Raw genomic sequence first — 25,179 nt, forward strand, 5'->3', positions numbered from 1 at the left:
TGTTATTTATATCTCTGGTTTATTCAAATCATTCAACGACAATATACATAAATGAAAACAATAGATTTCTAAAATCATTACTGTAAAACACAAATAGCCTAGTCCTAGCCCACGCTGACATTTTTCGTTCATTATGAAGGGTTATGCCAGTCAAAAAATAGGCAAACTTATAAAATATATTGGCAACCTCTTATCTATAAAAATACATTGAAATTATTGGGAGAAAAAATATATTATTATTCAACTTATAATTTCAAAAACTCTGTCGTTAATACAGGGAATCCTATAAAATAATGTCATAAAATGAAGTTCAAGGATATGAATTTCTTGACAGAATAAAAAAGATAAATTTTTAAATGAGTATTCTAAGATGCAAATACAAGCATAGATGGAGATTTTAATGTGGAAAGGTTCGTCTTTTTGTAACATGAACATCTGGTCACCAAATAATAGAACATACTTCTGGTCACCAAATAATATAGAGCAAGATTATATGGAACATCAAATGACATATGGAATACAAAATGAATATTGTACCCAAAAGAGATCTACAACAGACTTATTGCGCAGAACGACAGAATGAAATATCTCTTTAAATAATTATAATTGCATGTATCATCAATTTTATTATTGTTCGAGATAAATCATTTAAAAAAGCAATTTGATAATTGATATTAACAATTCCGACTTATTCCCAATTCATATAATGAATCATTGACCTAAATAAATCAAAGAATAAAAAATTTCTACATGAATAATAACGATATTATGAATTGACTTCCTTGTGCACATCAATTCATTGAAGATATCTTTAATTTGGTGAGCAGATCAATTCATTGAAGATATCTTTAATTTGGTGTCACATCAATTCATTGAAGATATCTTTAATTTGGTGAGCAGATCAATTCATTGAAGACTTTAAAATAAATGAACCCGTTGTAAGCTGCGGCCCAGCAGTGTTCAACAAAAGTAGACTTGGAGTATATATCACTGTAAAGCTTGTCCTAAGTGTGTCAAATTCTCTTCTTCGTCCATCGTCATTACTGATAGTGTTAAATGAACGCTTATTTCCATCTTAATCACCTGATGAGGGAGAGGAATTCCTCACGAGTTTTCGGATCCTCTCGGAACACACCCAGCATGGTACTGGTTACAGTCTTGCTGTTTATTTTCTGAACACCACGCATGACCATGCACATGTGTCTGGAATAGGTAATTAAAAATGATTACTTAATTGATTACAGGAAGTAGAAAAGGGTGTTCCAGACAAAAAATGCAAATTAGCTGTTACTGATGTAAAAGAAATTATATTGACAGCTACACTAGCTGCAGATCTGTAACACACTGGGAAATATTGGGACAAATCGAAGAGCTACAGATCCATCCCTTATATTAAAAAAAAAAACCTTCGATTTACAACGCAGAATTTTGATATTTACAATTTTATTGCATCATTTTATTCCGCAAAAAAAAAAAAAAAAAAAATATCCTAGTAACAGATTTTTTTCTTGTTGATAAAATGTTAAAATTGCGACAATAAGTACAAAATATTTCTCTACAGTGATGACGAAGATCTGGATACTTACGTAGCCTCGATCACCACACCTACTCCTGCAGGCTGTATCGCCTCCGTCAGGGCAACTGCGATCTGTTTGGTTAGTCTTTCTTGTACTACAAAGTAGGAACTGATTACAATCTTGTTGTCTGATGGGAACTGATTACAGTCTTGTTGTCTGAAGGGAACTGATTACAGTCTTGTTGTCTGATGAGAACTGATTACAGTCTTGTTGTCTGATGGGAACTGATTAAAGTCTTGTTGTCTGATGAGAACTGATTACAGTCTTGTTGTCGGATGGGAACTGATTACAATCTTGTTGTCTGAAGGGAACTGATTACAGTCTTGTTGTCTGATGAGAACTGATTACAAGTTTGTCTGATGGGAACTGATTACAGTCTTGTTGTGTGATGGGAACTGATTACAGTCTTGTTGTCTGATGAGAACTGATTACAAGCTTGGTGTCTGATGGGAACTGATTACAGTCTTGTTGTCTGATGGGAACTGACTACAGTCTTGTTGTCTGATGGGAACTGATTACAGTCTTGTTGTCTGATGGGAACTGACTACAGTCTTGTTGTCTGACGGGAACTGATTACAATCTTGTCTGATGGGAACTGATTACAGTCTTGTTGTCTGATGAGAACTGATTACAGTCTTGTTGTCTGATGGGAACTAATTGCAGTCATGTTGTCTGATGGGAACTGATTACAGTCTTGTCTGATGGGAACTGATTACAGTCATGTTGTCTGATGGGAACTGATTACAGTCTTGTTGTCTGATGGGAACTGATTACAGTCTTGTTGTCTGATGGGAACTGACTGCAGTCTTGTTGTCTGATGGAATATGATTACAGTCTTGTTGTCTGAAGGGAACTGATTACAATCTTGTTGTCTGAAGGGAACTGATTACAAGCTTGTTGTCTGATGGGAACTGATTACAGTCATGTTGTCTGATGGGAACTGATTACAGTCATGTTGTCTGATGGGAACTGATTACAGCCTTGTTGTCTGATGGGAACTGTACTAATTACAATCTTGTTGTCTGATGGGATTTGATTACAGTCTTGTTGTCTAATGGGAACTGTACTAATTAATCTTGCCAGATGGGTGCATAAGAGGAGTAAGCATCCCTGTTGACTGGTTAAACCTGCCATGATCCCTATATCTTGATTAAGTAAATCTTAAAGATTACTGGATGTCCTGTCAAGTTTGATACACACTTTTGAGGAGATTGAAATAAACATGCTCAGCAAATCCTAGAATTGCTCTTGTACCCTATAATGTGATTGAGCTGTTATTCTCTCACATTTGTCCACATTTTTCTCGCCCCCCCCCCCCCCCCCCCCCAACTCCTTAACTATCTCAAACAAAATACTATAAAAGTGTATGTCATATACATTATAGTAATTATAGTACAGTCTAGTTACTACCATCATGACTACTACACAACTATAATTACATGTACATTCAAACTATCAAATAAATACTACAAGTATATAATCATATTACAATACATGTACTGTTATATAAATACCACATATCCCAATTACATAAATACTTTTACATATAAAAATACTGCAAGTTTAAATGAAATAAATGTGGTTACATAAATACAAAGTCATTAATCAGTTTTGTAAAACATCATCCCCTTTTAAGATAGGGACAGTCAGGGTAGATAAATGATGCTGTACTACAAGCTATAGGTCAAGTACAAAAGCATTATCATTCTGGTTATATTCAGAACAGAGGAAACAGGAAGAGGCCATAGATATTTGTTTAGTGAATATCAAGTCAAAATTTATAAATCATGCACACCATGATTCATTTCTGTTGACACACACATACCCCCACCCCCACAGTAAATCTAGTTTTAGATGCCTACTCATGCTTTCATTTCTGTCATATATTTTTTTCCAGTCCTTCATAATCATTTAGAACTTCATATAACTCATGCTAAAAAACACATTTCAAACTTTAAACATCTTAATATCATATTATGCCCTTCAACAAAATTATGTGCTTTCACTTTCCCTACCTCACCTATAATACAGAACTAATGGCCGTAAATATTTTCTTCTTTAAACTGAACAAGAAATGTGGGGTTTTAAATACATCATATTCTGGGGGTACATAAATAGATATATATAAAAACTGTTAACCCCATTCTTTGCTAGTCTGAAAGTGAAAACACATCTTAGAACTTATAAAGCAAAAGGCCCAAAGGCCACATCGCTCACCTGAGCATTGGCAATATCTTCTTAGTTTTAGTGGCCACATAGACTCTACTACATGTAGTAATGCAAGTTTTCCCATACTACACAAGCATTCTAAAATGTGGCCCTGTAATTCTTTGAAAGAAAGTTTTTCTTGTATGAATCCAATGTAAAACTTAAGACCTTTAATGAGCTCATACCCAAAATAACCTGAAGGTTACCACTCTCCACTACATTGGGTGCTTGCATTTGAAGTTGTACAAATGTAAACCTGTGTAGTACGTTGTTCACAAACAGAATTTTACAGAATATTCCTATGTATTCCTGACAGGTGTATAAAAAAAAAAAAAAAAAAAAAAAAAAGAGCACACTGCATCAAGACAATAGAATGTAATTGGTAGTGTCTACACACCTTAAAGCTGTGCAACACATTTTGTAATTTTTGATATATAGATAATACCTATATTCCTAAACAAATCTTGAATGCACACTATATGAGAATGTTTGCATATATAAAAGACAAGATTCACAAATAGCCATATTTGGACCTGCAAAATTATGTATAATCAAAACTGATAACTTTTATTTTAAAAACTGCTTAAACATTGCTTGAAACATATCTATAAATAATGACATCAAGTTCTAGCTAGTTTACGTATTGTTACATCATATATTGTCTCATTTCCCCCCATTTCCTCAAAATATCACCAAAAAACATTTATGCTGTTTTTCAAAATTAAATACAGTTCAACCTCCAATCTAAAAAGTATGAGTATGTACTGATAGAATTGTTACTTGAGTTTATATGGCATATTCATTATTTATTTTTATTCTAAATATCAGATGAAAGTGCCAAAACGCCCTAATTTTCTGTAAATATCAAGAACATAATGATTTCATTGAGCCAGTTTGCCCATACATGCACTTTAAAGGGTATTTCTTATATAGGTCATGAAAGAACATCCTCTTTCCTGTACGATTTGGAAAGACAACATCATACCAACTTCATGGTCAGAAAGAAACACTAGAAAGCTACCTAAAGGAGATCTCACCAACTGCAATAGAAAAGCATCACATTACTATCGATAACTAGCAGATCTTTTGTTAGATAATAATGATAGGATCAAGTCCTCAGTGGACATGCAGAGCAGGAGAGGGCCTACATAGGCTCTGCCTGTTGCCCAATCCTGTTGAGGTTCTCAATAAAATATGTTTAAAAAAAAAGAAAAGAGCAGTGTACAGAGTGGAAAAGACAACTGTTAAAAAACTTCGAAAAACCCTTCAATAGCATCCACAGAGACAGCGTATAGAAGATCTTAAGGCACTGTGGGGTACATTCTAAAATAGTAGAACTGATAAAAGCCTTCTTTACATAATTCAAATGCTCTGTAGACAAAATATCAAATACCAGCTTCCTTGTAAAATCAAGAGTCAGACAGGGATGTGTGATGTCACCCCTGTTATTCATTATGGCAGCAGTGAGGGTAATGAGATCAACCCTAAATGGACAATACATAGGCATTAGATGGACTCTTTTTACAAACCTAGAAGTTCTTGATTACATAGATGATCTAGCTCTACTCTTCCATCTTGAAGCTCACATGCAATCAACGACCTCAAACTTTCAGTCAGAATGCCTGAAAAATCAGCTAGAAGATCAGTGTAAAGAAAACAGAAGTTATGTCACTGAACTCAAAACAACCTCCTAACACACAGCTGGATGAAAAGAATCTTGAAACTACAACATCCTTTACTTAATTATCTTGGCACCATTGTTGCAACAGATGGTGCTGTTGCCAGGTGAAGACATCAGGGCATGACTAAGCACAACAAGAGGAGCACTTATTAACCTTCAGAACATTTGCAAATCCAACAAGATCAGAAGAACCACCAAATTAAGACTATATAATAGCTGTATCTTGTCAGTATTATTATATGGAGCAAAATGTTAGATAATGACAGAGAAAGATGTCGACAAAATTGCCAGTTTTTACAAAAGGACCCTCAGAATGATTTTGAGGATTTTTTTGGTCAGCAAAAATCCCAAATGAACAACTTCACGAAAGAATGGGGATATCAGACATTGAGAACCATCCCAAAGAAATATTGATGCAGATGAAAAGGACACATCCTGAGGAAGCCTGTAGACAACATCAATGAGATGGACATCAGAAGGAAAGAGGAAACAATGGCACCAAAAGAACACCTGGAGAAGAACCGTAGAGACTGAAATGAAGGAGATGAGGGTGCAGGACCTGGGGGTGAAGTGGACATGGAAAAGTGGAGAGCTCTAGTCCAGGTGCAACAAGGACAAGGTAAGTAATAAAAAACAAAGTGTCCTATTTATCATAATGTTTTAAATAAGTTACTGGGTTATATTTAAAAATATTACAGTAAACAGGGTCATTTTACACAGTGAACCTTGTCTTTTGATGTCACATTTTACACAGTGAACCTTGACTTTTGATGTCACATTTTACACAGTGAACCTTGTCTTTTGATGTCACATTTTACACAGTGAACCTTGACTTTTGATGTCACATTTTACACAGTGAACCTTGTCTTTTGATGTCACATTTTACACAGTGAACCTTGTCTTTTGATGTCACATTTTACACAGTGAACCTTGTCTTTTGATGTCACATTTTACACAGTGAACCTTGACTTTTGATGTCACATTTTACACAGTGAACCTTGTCTTTTGATGTCACATTTTACACAGTGAACCTTGTCTTTTGATGTCACATTTTACACAGTGAACCTTGTCTTTTGATGTCACATTTTACACAGTGAACCTTGACTTTTGATGTCACATTTTACACAGTGAACCTTGACTTTTGATATCACATTTTACACAGTGAACCTTGTCTTTTGATGTCACATTTTACACAGTGAACCTTGACTTTTGATGTCACATTTTACACAGTGAACCTTGTCTTGACAAATCATACCTCTGTCATCCTGTAGGTCCTGCAGAAATTTTCTTTTAAAAAAATCTTAATTTATTTCTCTGTCAACTTCAAACTCCTGTTGCGGTCCCATTCTGGCTCTGGAGATCATGATTTAAATAAACTTAACCTGTTTGATATATACTGATGTATTGTGCTCCTAAGAATAATTTTAAAGAACCTTCCTATTCGTATGTAAATCTTTAATCCCTATATGGATCCAAGGGTCATGGTTTGAACAAAGCTTAAGTATTTCAAACACTACACTTTGTTGTATTTTCATAATTTCTCAATTAGTTCCCTTTAGAAGGGGACATGATTCTTTTTTTTTTTATGAAACTTGAATTATATTTTTTTTACTGAAGAATGCTTTGTGCCTAGTTTGGATAAAATTGTTGAACCAGTGGTTCTGGAGAAGTTGAAAACCTGTGAAGTTAGCCGACAGACAATTCTCAATCCCTGTAAAGTTAGCCGACAGACGACACACAATTCTCAATCCCTCAAGGTCAATCAAGACCTTAACTAACTAAGATTAAAAAGTTAAAAAAAATGCAGATCAATTTAAAAAAAAAATTCAAATGCAGGAAATGTTAGTGAGATATACAGTTCATAGTCTACTTGATAATTACCAGTTCACTTTGGAGGATTAAACCAGAAACCTAAAATTTGATATAAAACTTGAGGTGACCAGCTTTCTCACTTTTTAACAATGCTCAGTTACCAATTTTACTTCAGTTCCAAAAAGCAAAACAGGCACCAGTGGCAAGATAAATGTGCTTCATATAACTCATAATGATACTGTCAGAAACATGCATGTATTTCTTTACGTAAATGAAGTACCTTTTTTTTTTTTTAAAAAAAAGCAATATGTAACATCTCTGAATCTATGACTCCTGCTTTAAAATCAAGGAGAAGATAATATACCAAAACACTGCGTTATTGGATATAATAAGCTTAAGGCCCTATATCTGTTCTTCTATAGACTGACACAGGTCCAACAGTAATGAATAACTGAATTGCCAAGAGCATGTGGTGTAGAGAATCAGTATTTGGTTCAGTTTTGTCATAATTCTATTTCATTATTGCAAATTACACAATTTTTTTCCTTCAAAATATCATCAGTTTAATCCCAAATAATTAATACAGGTTAAGGTAATTCCACCCCCATGTGATGTCATAATTTTCTGCAAAATCTGAAAACAAGAGCCCCGCAAGGTGGGGAATATCCCCCCACAATGAGTGTCTACAAGCTTTTTTCTATAAAGTCCTGTAGTGACCTTGAATTTTGACCTCTTGACCCCAAAATAGAATTCTTCCTCTCTTGATAGCAGAAAGCTACAAGCTAGGTATAAAATCTATGGAGCAAAAAATGTGGCCTGTAGAGTGTCTACAAACTTTTTCTATGAAGTCCCATAGCGACCTTGACCTTTTGACCCCAAAATCAATAGGATTTTTTTCTTGCTACATGTAAAGTATAAAATCAATGGAGCAGAAAAAGTAGCCTGTAAAGTGCCTACCAGCTCAGTGTTGCATACACACTCACATACCCATCTATCCTGGAATGGGCCCCGTTACTATATATCCCCTCTAACAATGAATTGCATGGGGATAATTAAATTTTGAGCATAATAGAAATATGTCTTTTGTCCAGGGCAATAACTCCTACATGTACATATGTATGCTGGTATTTTCTTTAAAATTGTATGTCTATTATCATGATTATACAATGATTTCCTTGATATCCACAATTAATATGTACATTTATGATGTTGACTATACTTCTATTCATTATGTCTGATATCCTTACAAAAGCTACATGTAGGCCACAATATATATGTTTTCTTTGATTATTGATTACATTAAACTAATTTAAGTGAAAATTAATACAATTTTTCTACTTTTTTTCTACTTTTGTTATGTCCCAAAGTTTGAAGCATTTTTACTTTTTTAAACTGATATGACCTTGGGCAATGTCCTTGGTACAAGGTCATAACATACCATATGACCACAGTCATTTCTTGTATCATGTATGAGCATCAAATGTCTTGCTATAACAGAGTTATGACTAGGACAATCATTATTTTTAATTTTGCAACCTTGACCTTAGCCAAATGACCTTACTTTAATTAAGATTTCTACACATCATGTGACCTAAGTAGGTTTGTACTCGAGAAACCTTAAAGTTGACCAAATGACACTCTCTTGTAGTTGTTACATACCAACTTGCCATAAACAATCTTTAACACAAATGTGTTAATTTTCACATGATAGATTTAAAATTATGATCCATAAATAAAATGTATTTTGTACACTTCATCTATTCGACAAGAAATTTCAGCAAAAATTTCTTAAAATTACCACTAATTTGACGATTGACCTCATTCTTTTATGCTACACTAACCTTTCCTTGGACATATGACCTTGAAATGCAATACACACATGGCAATTATCTGACTTCATTTAGGGGAGTTGCCATATTTTCATCATCATGTAGACATTAAATGCTTAAGACACTATATGCTCACAAGCATTTAAGCCAAGATGAATTGCAACAAATTTGACCTTGATAAACAACCTTGACCTTTCAGTTCAACAAGAAACAGGTCAAACATTTTAATCTAGGTTGAAGTTGAATCATACCAAACACACTTGAGTCCCTCTCAACAGACCCAATATAAACACTCCTGTATTTGGGAAACAGAAAAAGAAAAACACCAAAAAACATCAAAGTAAGTAAAACTTGGACTCTTCATTGCTCAAAAAATGTACATGCATATACATTGTTGCTCTAAATTAAGAATTTTGTGAAAAAGCTTACCTCTTCTCAAGAGATAGACATTTTCTTGTAACCTTAAATGTTTTAAATATAACCTTGAAATCAAATAATTAAAGGTCATATAACCATGGTGTCTGCTCTAGCTGTGTGGCTATAATGAATTTATATCAGAAGCCTTGTAATCTAAAAACTAGATACTTGGACATTTTCATCAATTGTGAATAAACACTTCTACTAGCACACTTGTTTATCCATGAATTCCTGTGGGGATTTTATTCTATTGACCTCACCTTGTAATCGTCTGCTGAACACTTCCACTATTCTGAAGAATAACAAAACAGATCATGAGTTCACACACAAGTCAAATTCACATAAATATTTTATTTTTATATTAAATCATTTTTACAAGTGCCCCCCCCCCCCCCCCCCCCCTATTACAACATAGAATAAATTCCAGTCTTTTCTTTATTTTTTGAACACTGTGCATACATATCTATAATTATATAAAAAAGGCAGAATTATACACCCTAAATGTCACTATTTCTACTTGGAATACCCGCCATTTTAATTGGAATACATATATCATTATTTCTCACTGAAAGACAAATTTATAAACTTTGTTTGATTTATTCTGAGAAATTTCAGATTCTTAAAGCACTATAATATCTGAGACACAAATAATAATTAGCAACTTTCCCAATTTTATATTTAAATCTCGCCCATTGAAGATACTCACAGAAATGAAACTCCAACCAACTCGTTAAAAAACCATAACAAAATATTGAATATTCCTCATGTATTCTACCTTCCATTTTACTAAATAATATTGACTGATTGATTGATTTGCTGTTTTCCACCACGCTCAACAATTTTTCAGTTATCTGGTAGCGCCCAGTTTTTATTGGTGGAAGAGAGAACCCAGATACAATGTACCTGAGAAGAGACCACTTTCTCACTTACCGGTGCTCCATGATTAACAATAAATATCATCATTGTTCACAGGCAAAAAAAAAATCACTGCTTTAATTCAATCACAACTGCACTTTTTTTTTTTTTTTTGCTTTGAAAATTTTCCCAGCTGTAGGTAAATGCCACAAATTTTGACCTGCGCATTGCACTGTAGCAGTGAGGATTCTTTTCCAATGTCTACCATGACATGGAACATCCGTTAATTGTTAAGATCAGAAAGAAGACGTGAAAGCCAGGTGCTTGGTGAAAAATTAGTCACTGTATTTATGTTAACCGTCGTACGTTTGACATTGTGCCAGGATCGAGAATCGAACTCGGGACGTCACGATTGTAAAGTAAGTACTCTAGCCACTAGGTTACCACAATATTGTTAACATTTACCTTTAAAAGATACCTAATACAGTTAATACGTTTTAGACTATCAAACAGAATTTCATCATTTGGGACTTTATTTACCATCAGATGTGATAATGCAACAATTATTTCCTAAATTTAGGACCAAATTATACATTTTAAATCCTTCCAACAAATTCTTTAAATCTCATTTCCCCCCATAATGCTGTATATTCACATGCAAGAAAAGTTCATGATACTTGCAAGCAAGACTTTCTCGTGAATGTTTCTTGCCATCAAGCAGAAATGCAGTTCATCAAGTGTGAATGTTGGTAACTGAGGCAAGTTTTTTTTTCTTTTTTTCTTTTTTTTTTTTTAACAACAGCTTGGTTTACAATATGTATGATACATATTATACAGAAATGCGGTTTATCAAGTGTGAATGTTGGTAACTGACTTACACTATTACATACAAGTTAATCATTTTTTTTTTACAACAGCTTGGTTATATGATACATATTATACTGAATAAGGATTGGAGAGTTTCGAGAGGCACAAAACACATAATCTACAATTACGCCTTCATGTGTCAGCTTCACCAAGAAGTGTTGCTGTTATTTTCGGGACGTAAAACAAGGAAACAAAAAATACAGCATTCATTTCATGGAAGCTCAGTGGTTAGAATGTTTAATTCGTAACCGGGAGATTGTGAGTTTGAGTCCCGTTCGCGCCATGGCCACATAAAACCTAAGACATTAACATAGGTATTGATTGCTCCTTTGCCAAACACTAGGCATTTAGGAGTGAGAGTCGCAGGTCTTTCAGATATGACTTTAAAAACGGAGGTCCAGTGTTGCAGTAGGCATTTGAATGTTTAAGAACCCTCACTGCTACGACCCTGAGCACTATGCACAGGCCTAAATTTACATTACTTCATCGACAGTTGATGTTTCAATATGAGTGAAAAATCTTGGAAGCGATATAAAACAAACAAAGCATTAATTTTTCATATAAGTTTCAATGATTTCAAAATTCCAGGAAAATTGATTTTCATTTCTACAATTAATGTAGCAGTGTTGAGTTGCACAAACTTTCATCTTTCACAGAGCTCTGAATTGAATAAAACAAAAAATTCATTAAAATTTGAGATTTTTTTCCACTCATTTAGAGACATCACCATTGAGGGATTTTTGATGTGCCAACAACTGCTGTGTCACAGTACCTCAGTGTTCAAGGTCATGCCTGAAGGACTCATGATTCTCACTTTTAAATGCCAAAGGTGCAATCACTACCTAGTTTTACATCTTTGGTTTGACGCAGCCAGGTACAAAGCAAGACTTGAACCCACAACCTCTTGTTCATACAGCAAACTCTCCATCCCATTGAACCAGCACAACTGACTGTGCCACCTTATGTGTTTGTGGTGCATTATAAAGAGTATAAACCCATTTCTCTTAATTGTGTCTCTTGTAATTATTACCTTTCACCAAGTAATAAATACATCATAAAGATCGAGGCAATAAAATTAATTCTACCATGGTTATTGCAAAGATCAAGGAATGTCACGGTCATTATTCTTTGATATACCTTCATCTGTATTAACTGCATGATTATGAGAAAATTGATACACATCTCGCTTGCACTTCGGTTTTTCTAATGCAACAATATAGAGACGATGACTGATAATTCAATTTTGTAATCATAAAAATCAATCAATATAATTATGTTGTAAAACAAATTCATAAATGACTGAAGAACATTTGTCATTCAGTATAACTCAATCGTCTGCATTCCGAGTGCAATACACAAGTAATAAATACATTATAAAGAGGCAATATAATTAAATACATCTCACGGACAAGAGGTCCATAGGTCGCAATGCTCACCTGAGTCACACTTGGCCCTAAAGATTTTGAAAAGATCTTTAGCCTTTTTCATCCCATGAGAAATTTTAACCCCATATCATGACCCCAAAATAGCCCCCGGGGTTGCAACTTAACTGAACTTCAATCCACTCAGCATCTAACATGGCCTTGCTGTTCTGGAGAAGATGACTAAATTTTAAAGATTTTCCCCTATATTCATTTATGATGTAAAATTTAATCCCTGCTTTTAGCCTCACTGAATTCAGGGTCAATGTAATAAAAAATAAAACACCTAAATTCAGAATGTTTGCATTTTGATATGATTCAGTCTGATTAAAACCACCCCCTCCTCCTTACACTCTTTTTTGATTCCCTGTTTAATCCAACCCTCTAGGCATATATGAATTGGCAATATATGTACATCGGAATGATGGCATATTATTCAAGTCAGTGGTTCTTGATTAAAAAAAAATTCAAAAATGTATTCCAAAGTAAAACTTTGATCCCCTATTGAGGCCCCATCCTACTCCACTTCCTCGGGCCTCAATTTGAAGAAAATTCAATCTGCTTTATCTGAGAATGATTAGATTGATTAATTGCCATGTAAAAATTTGATCCCAGATTGTGGTTCCACCCTTAACCTCTACCCTATGGCCATGATTTGAACAAATTTGAATCTACTTTATGAAAGGAAACTTTCACATAATCTTCTTTAGTCTATTGGATCTGGACGAAAAGATCTTTAAATGGCCCCACCCTATTTTTGCCTTTTCTTAGCTATCTCCTTTGGTAAGGGCCATATCTCATTTGGAAAGGGAGATGGCCATTCATTTGAACACACTTCAATCCCCTTCACCAAAGGACACTTTGTGCCAAGTTTAGTTGAAATTAGTCCAATGGTTCTGGAGAAGAAGATGATATTGTGAAAAGTTTACAACAACAATGCAAACAGATGACAGTCAAATTTTGATCAGAAAAGCTCAGGTGAGCCAATCAATGCATCATAAACAGGGAATATAATAAATTACATAGTATAGAAATTTACCTTGCTAGTTTACTCAAACCAAGAACCCGCTTGTTTGGCAAATATCCTATAGACACCTGAAGGAGAACACACGCAATATAAACTTAATATTGACATGAATTCTATTAATTTTCCTGGCACAAGAGAAAATGTGTACACGCTTCGATCCTGTTAGTGAGTACTGACCTTTCCCATAAAAGGCACCATGTGGTGTTCACAAAGAGAGAACATTTCTATATCCTTCACTATCACCATCTCGTCATGATCCTCGTCAAAGATGGCATCATTCAAAATATCTGTAAAATAAAGTCACAAGTAGCAATGTAATGGAAAGCCCTTGTTTACAGATGCAATATATATTGTTTTCATTGTTTTGTTTAAAAGTATATAGTATAGTTCTAAATCAATTAGATTAAACATTAATGTAGCCTGGAGTACTTTTTACACAAATCAAGAATTTACTCATTTTACTAGATGCAAACAGATTTTGCTAAACTTCTATCACCAAACATAAATATTCTATTGTTGAAGCTAAATAGTTAGTGTGGGCGATGATATGAGCCAAAATTTCTCTTATTACTTTTTTTTATTGGAAATGCAAGGCAGACTTAAAGCCATCTTCATCTGTTCATACATATATTAGCATTAATGTGAGCTGAATTGTGTTCAATGGCAATTGCATTCCATTTCTGATTTCAGTAACCATAGATACCAAGATTTATTATACCTTTTTCAGGCTTCAGATTATCAGCAAATGAAACACACATAAGGACAATGGAAAGGATTTTTCATTTTTTACTTTTGCAAATAATAGTAAATAAATGTCAAGCTGCCAAATTTATCTGAAATTTCAAACAAAATTTGCCACCAAATGAAAGCAATCCCACATAGAAATGCCTGAAACCATAATAGATACATCCTCCTCAAAAATCAATTGGTTTTAAATGGAATGATCAGATAACAATAAAAAAGCACCAATTGCCTTAAATGAAGACACTAATTTCCACAAGCCAGTAAAAAAAGCTTCCATTTAACTTGAGACTAAATCAAAGCCAGTGTGGTTTTTCATATGCCCTGTCCTCACATATAGATCCCCCGCTCATTATTTCAGCAAATCTTACCCAATATCCTGTTCGCAAATATTGCCATTGATACCAATACCCTTGTTAAGTTGGATGGAATCAATATGTGTCCATCTAAATAATCGTGACTTCGATGTTGATTTTTGTCCTCTATTGGCTCTCTGCCTCTCATGAATGGCTCTACATCAATGAATATTGATGTCCTCCCACAGATTTCCAAAACATTTGTGTTTCACAACCACATTCTCCCTATTTATTGTGTAAATAGCAACTCTGTCCAGAGAGCTGAAACTCCACGCAATATTAGCTGTGAACGCTTATGTTCCACACAACAAAGAACTTCCTTTTCTGCACTGAAATAACTTTCGTAATGTCCTTCATATGATCTGATACAGATACGTTGTGCTTATATAATGTGTACTTCAAACAATACATTTATATTTTTTATAACAATTGGACAAAGATTAACTTTCTTTACTAATTAACATGATAGCGATTTATGCACTTATTCTGCCATATATCCAGAGGCAGATGAGATATAGAGTGTTATGGAATTCTGCCATATATCCAGAGGCAGATGAGATATAGAGTGTTATGGAATTGTTTAACTTCGTCTATATACATAATGTGACATTATAACAATGATAGATATCGATCATGATATTTAATCATTCAATGTTTTTAGTAGCATCCTGGCTTGGAAAAAAAATATCAAACTTAAGTTTGCAGGTTTTCTTTTATTTGAGCAGTCAAAATCTGAGCGAAATCCCAGACTTAAGTCTACGTTTAACTTTTTGTTGTTGAGAGATCTATTACTGATTATACTATGGTTCGATCTGATCCAAAACTTACGTCTACGTTTAACTTTTTTTTGTTGAGAGATCTGTTACTGATTATACTATGGTTCGATCTGATCCCAGACTTAAGTCTACGTTTAACTTTTTTTGTTGAGAGATCTGTTACTGATTATACTATGGTTCGATCTGATCCCAGACTTAAGTCTACGTTTAACTTTTTTTGTTGAGAGATCTGTTACTGATTATACTACGGTTCGATCTGCCTCCTGATCAGTTTTGTCTAGCTCCTAGTCCATAATGTATTGTATTGTGCAAGAACTGCTAAGTCAAAGAGATTACTTTGCTAATTATATAGGGAACATCATATGTATTGTGTAATCTCTGAAGAGCCCTATATACTGAACATCGGTGATTTAGCGCTAATCAAATTCCTATGCAATTCTGATATTTTTTCTAAAAATTTGATTGCTATACTACTGGTTCTTCTCTCTCTCTCTCTCTGTCTCTCTGTCTCTCTCTCTCTCTCTCTCTCATCTATGTGCTATCAATGTCAATAGGAACTTTATTTAGTCAATATTACACAGATACTGTAAAACGAGAAAATTTGGCATACCGTATATGTATTTCAGCACAAATGTAAGTGCCAAGACATCGACGCAAATTAATTTTACTGCACCAGTGATTTGTTATAAAATACAATATTCACTAATTGGGATCTTTCGGCCTGAACCCAAGCTAGCCTATACCCTGAGCCCCCATCTTAAACACTCATTCTGAATTCACTCCCGCATCTCCCAATATACACAAGATATCTATACTTCTCTTATGGATGTACTCTGCATCATCATAATGGCTGACTTCCTTTCAAATCATAGATGCTAGTTCTACTAAAACTGCATTTTTTGACTAAATAAAGTAAATTTTAAAGTTTTCAATTTCAAACTTTTGTTGCACATATCCTCCACTTTTCATCCACATCAAATTTCTCTGGTGTAGCATTCCTCCTTAATAACCAAATCTCCATATAGAAGAAATATCGCTTCCTGCAGACGAGATTTTGATTTCTTGGATTTTATGGCCTTTGAGCAGGCAGGGATCTTTATCGTGCCACTCCTGCTGTGAAATGGGACCTTGGATTTTGCAGTCTCATCCGAAGGACCACCCCATTAGTCGCCTCTTAAAGCAAGCAAGGGGTACTGATGACCTATTCTTACTCAGATTCTCCACAAGAATCTTGGATTGATGGTCATGCTTCTGTATATATGAAAATGAAAAGTCTTGTCATAAGGAATCTATATACAAAATATGAAAGCCCTAGCTACCTTAAAGTAGGTCAAATCCAAGGTCAATGTCTCAAGGTCAAAAACTTGAGTACCAAAATAGAGGTCTTGCCCCTAGGAATACTGAATAAGAAATATAAAAGTCCTGTCACTCACTATTCAAAATTAAAGTTTCAGACAGACTGTGAAACAAACAGGACAAAAACAATAGAATATCCTAGCTCTAATCTTTGATAGTGGGGCATATAAAAAGTATATTTTAGTATATAGTGATTTATCTAATATGGTATTGATTTTAGTATCAATTTATTGAAGCTAATGGAGCTCAGTATTAGAATTCCTTCGTCATGATCCGCGCACCTTGAATAGATGAAGTGTCTCACAGTTTTATTCACTGTTTTTAAATATCCTTACCTTGAAACAAATGTCCCAAAAAAATCCGTTTTCACACACACAGATATGTAAAGGTGTTATTATTGTATACACGACACTGACAGTTGCCAGATATGATTTATTTCCAGACTAAATCCTAGTTAATTTTTACACAGGCTATTATGCAGTTTTGTCTTGCTTCGACAGACCCTAACAATTATATTGGGCCCATGATATTTCATAAATATAGAAGTGATTGTGTAAATATTTCCTAAAATTCATATCATGTCAGTCGGAGTGGCCCCATATCAGACCATTAGTGGCCCCATATCAATCCAAATGGCACCATATCAGTTGGAGGGCCGATTATTCAATTCAATTTATCATATCAGTTGGAGGGCCGATTATTCAATTCAATTTATCATATCAGTTGGAGGGCCGATTATTCAATTCAATTTATCATATCAGTTGGAGGGCCGATTATTCAATTCAATTTATCATATCAGTTGGAGGGCCGATTATTCAATTCAATTTATCATATCAGTTGGAGGGCCGATTATTCAATTCAATTTATCATATCAGTTGGAGGGCCGATTATTCAATTCAATTTATCATATACTGCACTAGCTCTTTCATGCTTAAATTATTGTATACGTAGGGTACATTGTATATCTTGTTTTACGGGTTTTTAAAAAAAAAACTTTTATAAGGAGTCCGCAAGCTGATTTCATATTAAAATTTAAATATCATTCTTTTTGATACATGTGGGTTACTTTTTTTTGCATTTTAAAGGTAGATCAAAGAATATTTGATACATTACTTTAGCATGGTAATCAGAGGCCTGGGAGTCGATCCGACTTCATTGTTCAACTGGAATAGGTAATCTTCAACGAGCAAGATAGCAGTAATTAAGGATGAAGAACATCGTGTATGTATGGGTGCGTGTGTGCATGCATCTTTTAGCAGGATTTACTGTACTGACTCTCAGTGTATATTTCTAGAGTTTATTCAGCAACTAGACGTAAAAAGCTACTGGTGCTATAAAAAAAATTGCTAAAACGCATCAAAGATGTGTATGGCCGAGTTGCAGTTTGGAAAATTATGCACGCTTGCACTCATGAAGTAAAAACATGCACATATTTAATATAGTTTATAAGTATGAAGCTTTGAATGGCCGCAATAGATATTTAGTGTGATAATGACCTTGACCTTAGACCTTTGGATTTCAAAAGCAACATGAATCTTGAATGTCATCAGGATTTGAAGTCTGATAAACATGCACCAGCAAGTACATGTATAAAAGTTAGAGGCAAGCTAAAATCTACAGTATATAGTGAAAAAGAAACTTTGACCTTATGACCTCAAAATAAATAGGAACCTTTCTCTTTAGGATGTGATTAAAATATGCAAGTCTCGCAAAGACGCACCAAGTAGTATGAAAATTAGAGACCAGACAAGCTCAAATCTATGGCATTTAGTGACAAAGTGACCTTGACCTTTGACCTCAAAATAAATAGGATCCATCCTCTTTTGGATGTCATCATGTAATATGTAAGTTTCACAAAGATGCCCCTAGTAGTATGAAAGTTAGAGACCGGAGAAGCTCAAATCTATGGCATTTAGTGACAAAGTGACCTTGATCTTTGACCTTTTGACTTCAAAATAAATAGGAACCTTCCTTTTTTGGATGTGATCATGATATGTAATTCTTACAAAGATGCACCAAAATGTATGAAAGTTAGAGACCGGACAAGCTAATTGTGGACGCCGCCCGCCCGGCCGACAGGATGCCCATCCTTCGCCAATTTAAAAGCTGAGATTTGCTCAGTCTAATTAAAATTAGATCCTTTGATCTGCTCACGTATTTCGCTACACCAAGTAATATCTAAATATGAAAGAGGGACATATGAGGATAGACAAAGGATCCGTCTATTCATTTAACGTGTGGAATATAACGGCAGCAGACGTAATCCGTGCATTGTGATGTCACATTTAGCCTTAACTTTTTGCTCTCTTTCAAATCAAACAATTGTAAACAATAATACATCCCGTTTGCAATTTAAAAGACAGTTAAAACTAAATAAATCTAACCAACAAATTCAAAGTCGTAAAAACGTATAAGCATAAATAAATTGTATATTTTTATTTAAAGAAACTCGTGAACTCATTCATCTATTTAGTTGTATTACTCTTTTCCTATTTGATGATTGGCTAAAAACTGTAACAGTAATAATTATCCCATTCATTTTTAACAAACTAAGTGTTTGAATTACAAATTGCACGTCAGTCTTGTATTTTTGGCATTCCAAATTAAAACATGAATATAACCGTAGAAGCAACTAATGAACAAAACAATATGGCAGCGCCCATATGGATCACACAATTTTCAGTGAATGTATGTAGAGATTATCTCTATTCATTTGTTGATTTTCTCATTTTTTCTTTTACATACATGTTACCTCTAGAGCCTTGCTTTGCGGACGGGCCTTTGGCAGGGTAATTAGGGTCACAACCCTAACCCTTTTGACTCATACATTGATTTATATGTATAAATATTCAGTTCACATGCCCAAAGATTGGCAATTTTATTTTATTTTTTCAGAGAGTATGGACAGCCTGCATTGATCATGATCAAAGTAAGAGATGGTGGCTGGCAGTCATTTTTGAAAAATTTTGAAAAACATTTCTGTACGTTTTATCATACATGTTTGTGTGTGGGTGTTGGAGGGGGAGGGGTTCAAATCACCAACTTTGTGACAAGAATAAGATGGGTATAGGTGTGTGAGGAATATTAAATATTTCAGTTTTAGTGTATTTTGACAAAGATTTCACCAAAGATCAAAGAACTTAAAAGATTTTTTTAAGTATAGGTCAGAAATGGCTGTTCTCTCCCTTCCTTTGTTAATGCTGATCAAATGCATTCACAGCATTATTCCATTATCTAGACTGTTGCAGTAACTTAGTGGTAGAGCGTTCACCTCATAACCAGGGGGTCACAAGCTTGAGTCTTGCTCAAAGTAAAAAATGTGTAAAGTTTATGGACAGACTGAAGGATGCTGGACAACAGATAATCAAATAAACTCACTTGTCGAGTTTATAGCTCAGGTGAGCTAAAACAAACTCAAGTATTTGGCACATGATTTATATTGCATTCTATAGAAAAAGAACTATAAAATCAAAGTTGTGATCCGGCCAACACTCTTATATTTTCCAAGATGAGGTGACTGTTCGTTATCTTAGCAACCAATCATGACAGCTTTCTTTTAAACATGGATTATGATTTCTTAGCAATAATGTTTGGATTAGAATGAGAGAATAAAATGGCTGCGTCATCTGCATACCATAAAACTTTACATTTAGAATCAATACTAACACTAAAATTATCCACACATACTAAGAATGAAAGAGGCCCTAACAAACTACCTTGGGGTATGCACCCAACATGCAACACTGCATACTCCAGATTTCTCTCAAATAAATATGATTTAAACCAGCTATTGGACGTGATACCAATGACAATCAGTTTCTAACAGCGTATTTCATTGCCTACAGTGTCAGAGGCTTTCTGGAGGTCAAGAAGAACTATTCCAGTGAAAAGATTTTTAGCTGTTTTTGATTTGATATGATCAGTATGATTCATTAGGCAGCTGTCTGTAGTTTAGGAGCTTTTAAATCCTGACTGAAATTCATATCAAAATATTGTTATCAATAGAAAAATTTCAAGTTGAATGCATATTGCTTTTTCTAATATCTTAGAAATAATGCTTTAAATGTTTCAGTCTTGAAAGAAATTTTACTCTGGCAATTTTGAGTTTGTCAAGAACAGTTTCTTCAGATATAGGCAGTCAAAAATGTAATGGGAAGCTTAATACTGGTGCAATCTAATTAAAATTAGATGTTAGATCCACTCGCGTACACGCATACATAACTTATAAATTATGCATGCGAGTATGCGAGCGGATCTAACATCTAATTTTAATTAGATTGAATACTGGTGCTGCTTCTCTGAGAACCATGGCTCGGGTATCCAATGTATAGCCCAGTGCTTTAGTGATATTAAGACTAATAAGTTAATCTATTATAATAAAAAAAAAAATTTTTTGCTAACATGTTTAAGTTAAACAAGTTCTTAGATCTTTTCCTGCTTTCATGAAATCTTTGAATAATAAATCAAGTACCAGTGGTACTGTATACACTGTTAGGAGAGGATAGTTTTTCTACAAGCTTTGCTGCAAATTGTGAAAAAGAAAATAAAGTGATCTGCATTTTTTTCATTTTCAAAGCAATTTTCATCATTAAATGTTCAAAACAATGTTACCACTAGTTTGGGAATTTTGCTGATACTTTTAAAATGTGACCAAGTTTTTGGGGGGTTACCCTTTTTGGACGTCTGTGTTTAGACGGGACATATCATGTTATGGCGCTCAGTCCGTGCATCCGTCTGGATGGCTGTTCTAGGTCATGTTTTCTCAACTTTTTTTCCATAATGGATGCATGTACAGCTTTTAAATTTGGTCACAACTTCTACCTCAAGAAGCAGAAGAATATGAGTTTGCTTTTCAGTTGGATTGCAGACCATGACCTACTTTATGGCTAAAAGTGGGTTAAACAGTTTTCCGTACTTTTTAAAAAATTTCAGATACAGATATGGCTCTGAAATGTACACACAAGTTTCCTCTTGGAGGAATACAAGTTCAGTTTGCATTTCAGCTGGATTGTGACACTATGACCTACTTTGGGACTAAAATTAGGTCAAACAATTATCCAGATTTTTATTCATTATGAATACATGCAGCCATAATATTGGTATTGCCCTGAAATTTTGTCACAACCTCCCTCCCAAAGAAATACATAATCAGTTTATATTTCAACTTGATTGGTGTACCATGACCTAATTTAGGACTAAATGTAGGTCAAAAAGTTTCTTGAACTTTTTCTCATCGTGAATACAGATATTGCAATCTACCTCTCAGAGAAATACATAATCAGTTCACAAGTCACATAGAGTGGTGCACCATGACCTACTTTAAGGCATTTCTATTCAGAATATGTGTGATATCAATCCAGAATGCATAATGTGCTTACAGGTTGAATTTCACTCTCTGACTGGCATATCTTCTGTTCTATTTTGCCATTGACATAGCTCTGTTACATTTCCTGTGAACAAAATTTCTAATTTTACAATAAGATTATACTTCATGCATTCCAGACTTTCTGATATTCAATAAATGCTGATCTCCTAAGTGAATATTGTCTAAAGTTTCAATTGTCATCCATGGTTCTGAATCTGTTTTATTCTGAATTCTTTTACCAGCTGTGCAACCCTTTTCTAAATATTCATAAAAATTTCTCTATGGGCATGCCATTACTCATTAAAACTGTTTGCAAAAAACATTTCATGTGCAAATGGGAGGAGGGTCAAACTTTGGGCAAGTAAAAAATAACAACCCTCAAGAAAACAAGTAAAAACAAATTAGCAAATTGTTTGTAAAAAGAGGTTAAATTATTCAGCCCATAGCTCAAAATCCTGTAAATCTTGTGTGTGTGCATGTAGTTATTTTGGATGGGTTTTTTTTTTGGAGGGGGGCTTACATGCATGGATTGGTTCATGAATACTTGCAATTCCAATACCTTTGACTAATTGTCATAAAAAGTTGGGTAGTGAGGGTGGTGGGTGGGGGCAACCAGCAGGTCAATAAAACATGTAATACGACTAATAACATAAATAACAGTCACTGCATGTAAGATTAATAGAAAAAATATATATTGTACAAAAATTTGAATCCCCTACACCCATGGACACTTTATGGCAAGTTTGGTTGAAATTGGTTCAATAAAAATAAAATGTGTAAAGTTTACACACAGATGAATGGACAGACATAAAGAAAACAGATGATCATAAAACCTGTTATATCTATTTAGTAATTAGTTAAAGAAGCCTTAAAGTTTTAAGGTGAAAGTTCACTGCCTTTCTGATGTAGTTATAATAACACTATATCATTATCATGTCTGACCTGAGAACCCTTTACCAAATTCATCAGTATTCTTTGTCAACTTCTGTGTATGCATTACTTAATATCTTGAAACTACGGAATAGCCATCTTCTCATTTGTTATTTGCGACCATTGATACTGATATAACGGTCACAACCTGAGTTTTATAGTTGCAGCATATTAGCGGTGCTGGTAAAATGAATATTTGCGACCGTTAATTCAACAGCATTAACAGTCCCAGATAACAAATAAGATAGAACTTTATTCCCTTTACAATGAAAATTCGCATTGAAATGCTTGATCTTTATGTCGTATTTTGCTTTTTTGTTTAATGAAATGCAACATGATCGAAATGATTACGTTTTGCGTCATTCTATTATGAATCACTATGGAAAACTCAGTGCTTTTATAAGCCAATCAAAATGCAGATTACAAAATAGTTGCATTCAGGACCATATCTCCCTTCAGATTTAGCCCGAATATCAGATTTCCAATGACAAAAAGTCAACCATTGAGCAAAATTTCACACATGCCTTTATGAAATGAATATATATTGTGAATGCATTATAAACTGGCATGGGAACAAAATCGATAAATAAAGTCAAGAAGTGAATATATATAGATGAAAATATGGCTGTTTTGTTATAAATTGTTATGTTTTAAACTTTATTTGGATGAAAAAGAAGGTAAACTCAATTTTCCCAATTAATTTATCAAAAAACAACATGCAGTCTCTGGTGGATCAAAATGTGCTGTGACGACCCTGGCATTAGAATATAACATTAATCACTTCTTTCTCTGTACTGCTGTTGATTGTCAATTAAGTTATCAGTCAACAGGTCAATAGAACTTGGTCCTTTTCCATTTACCACACAACTTGCACAAATAGTAGGCCTAAACGTTATACCTGTGTAATGCCTGTACTCACCCTGACGATGATTGATACACACTTACCACTCATCTTCTCTCGGTAACCTTTAGTGAAGAACATCAGGGCTTTTGCCGCTCTCTCCGGGGTTTTCAAAAGTCCTTCTCTTTTGGGATTTTCACCCAATTCTTCCAAAATGTCCTTGTAGCTACTGGTTAATCTTTCCTTAATATCCTTCTCCGAGACCAAACTCTCGTCATTTTTCTGGATTTGATCTGCTTGTTTTTTCATATCGAGTTTGTTTCGCGAGGTTAATAAAGATTTGATCGAGTTCTCCGTCTCCGAAGCAAAACTGAGACACTTTTGATTTTCAGGATGTTCTAACCCAATCGCCAATACGTTAGTGTCCCCCATGTTACCAAACACGTGCGTTTTTATATGGATGATGGGCTAGATTTATGAACAGCCTATCGATTGGAGACACGCTGTAAACTGCTGACCATTAACGTAGGAATACTCACTTCAGTACTGTCACCAAGTACGCGTAAATGACATACCCTTTGGCCTTTTTGTTTACCCCGCCCCTTTCATTGACTATCCGAAAATAGACTAACAGTTAGAACCGAAAGGAACAAAACATTATTTTCCGTATTGAGCGGTTTTCAAGAAGGTGTGAATTTTTCTCGTTTTGCGTATACAACGTTCAATACATTGGCAGCCAATACATTAATCAATAGGGCCTAGGCCTATATAATTTATATCATACTTTATCTCACAAGTTTTTGAGGCAATCTCTTTTTAAAAATAGTAGCATAATCATGTTATTCGATCCGCGGACTGATGAATTTCCTCTGAACTCATCCCCTACCAACAAAAAAAAAAAAAAAAAAAAGAAAAAGAGGTGCATATTGAAATTAACGGGGCTTAATTTGTTCTTGGGTTGATGAATGATTTACAACTTCTTGATTACTACAGGATTCTGTATCCTGACCAAAAAAGTATATTTGGCGGAAGAAAAATCCTTTAAAAACAAGCTCGTTTAACTACAGGTAGATACTGACACCAGAAACAGTGGCGGATTTAAAGGGGGCGCAGCCACCCC

The 25,179-nt window shown here is 34.4% G+C and overlaps 1 protein-coding gene across 1 annotated transcript; it reads right to left on the bottom strand.

Annotated features, from left to right (window-relative positions):
• Window positions 1-24,957, bottom strand: LOC125650827 (GTP cyclohydrolase 1-like). Its single transcript, XM_048879366.2, has 6 exons — window positions 24,164-24,957; window positions 13,872-13,981; window positions 13,707-13,762; window positions 9,785-9,816; window positions 1,587-1,671; window positions 1-1,203 (listed from the first exon to the last, which is right to left on the bottom strand). Exons 1-6 carry the CDS (start codon window positions 24,489-24,491, stop codon window positions 1,080-1,082), a joined length of 735 nt encoding a protein of 244 aa, XP_048735323.1. The 5' UTR covers window positions 24,492-24,957; the 3' UTR covers window positions 1-1,079.
• Between the last annotated feature and the right edge of the window lie 222 nt (window positions 24,958-25,179).

The sequence above is a fragment of the Ostrea edulis genome, chromosome 5, assembly GCF_947568905.1.
Source record: "Ostrea edulis chromosome 5, xbOstEdul1.1, whole genome shotgun sequence".
In the NCBI taxonomy this organism is placed as follows: domain Eukaryota; kingdom Metazoa; phylum Mollusca; class Bivalvia; order Ostreida; family Ostreidae; genus Ostrea; species Ostrea edulis.

Excerpts from the sequence above, each read along its gene's own strand:
- LOC125650827 (XM_048879366.2), bottom strand. The coding sequence starts at position 24,491 with ATGGGGGACACTAACGTATTGGCGATTGGGTTAGAACATCCTGAAAAT. Across the intron at positions 13,982-24,163 it reads TTACCGAGAGAAGATGAGTG|ATATTTTGAATGATGCCATC; the intron begins GTAAGTGTGTAT and ends TTTATTTTACAG. Across the intron at positions 1,672-9,784 it reads GTTCAGCAGACGATTACAAG|TACAAGAAAGACTAACCAAA; the intron begins GTGAGGTCAATA and ends CCTACTTTGTAG.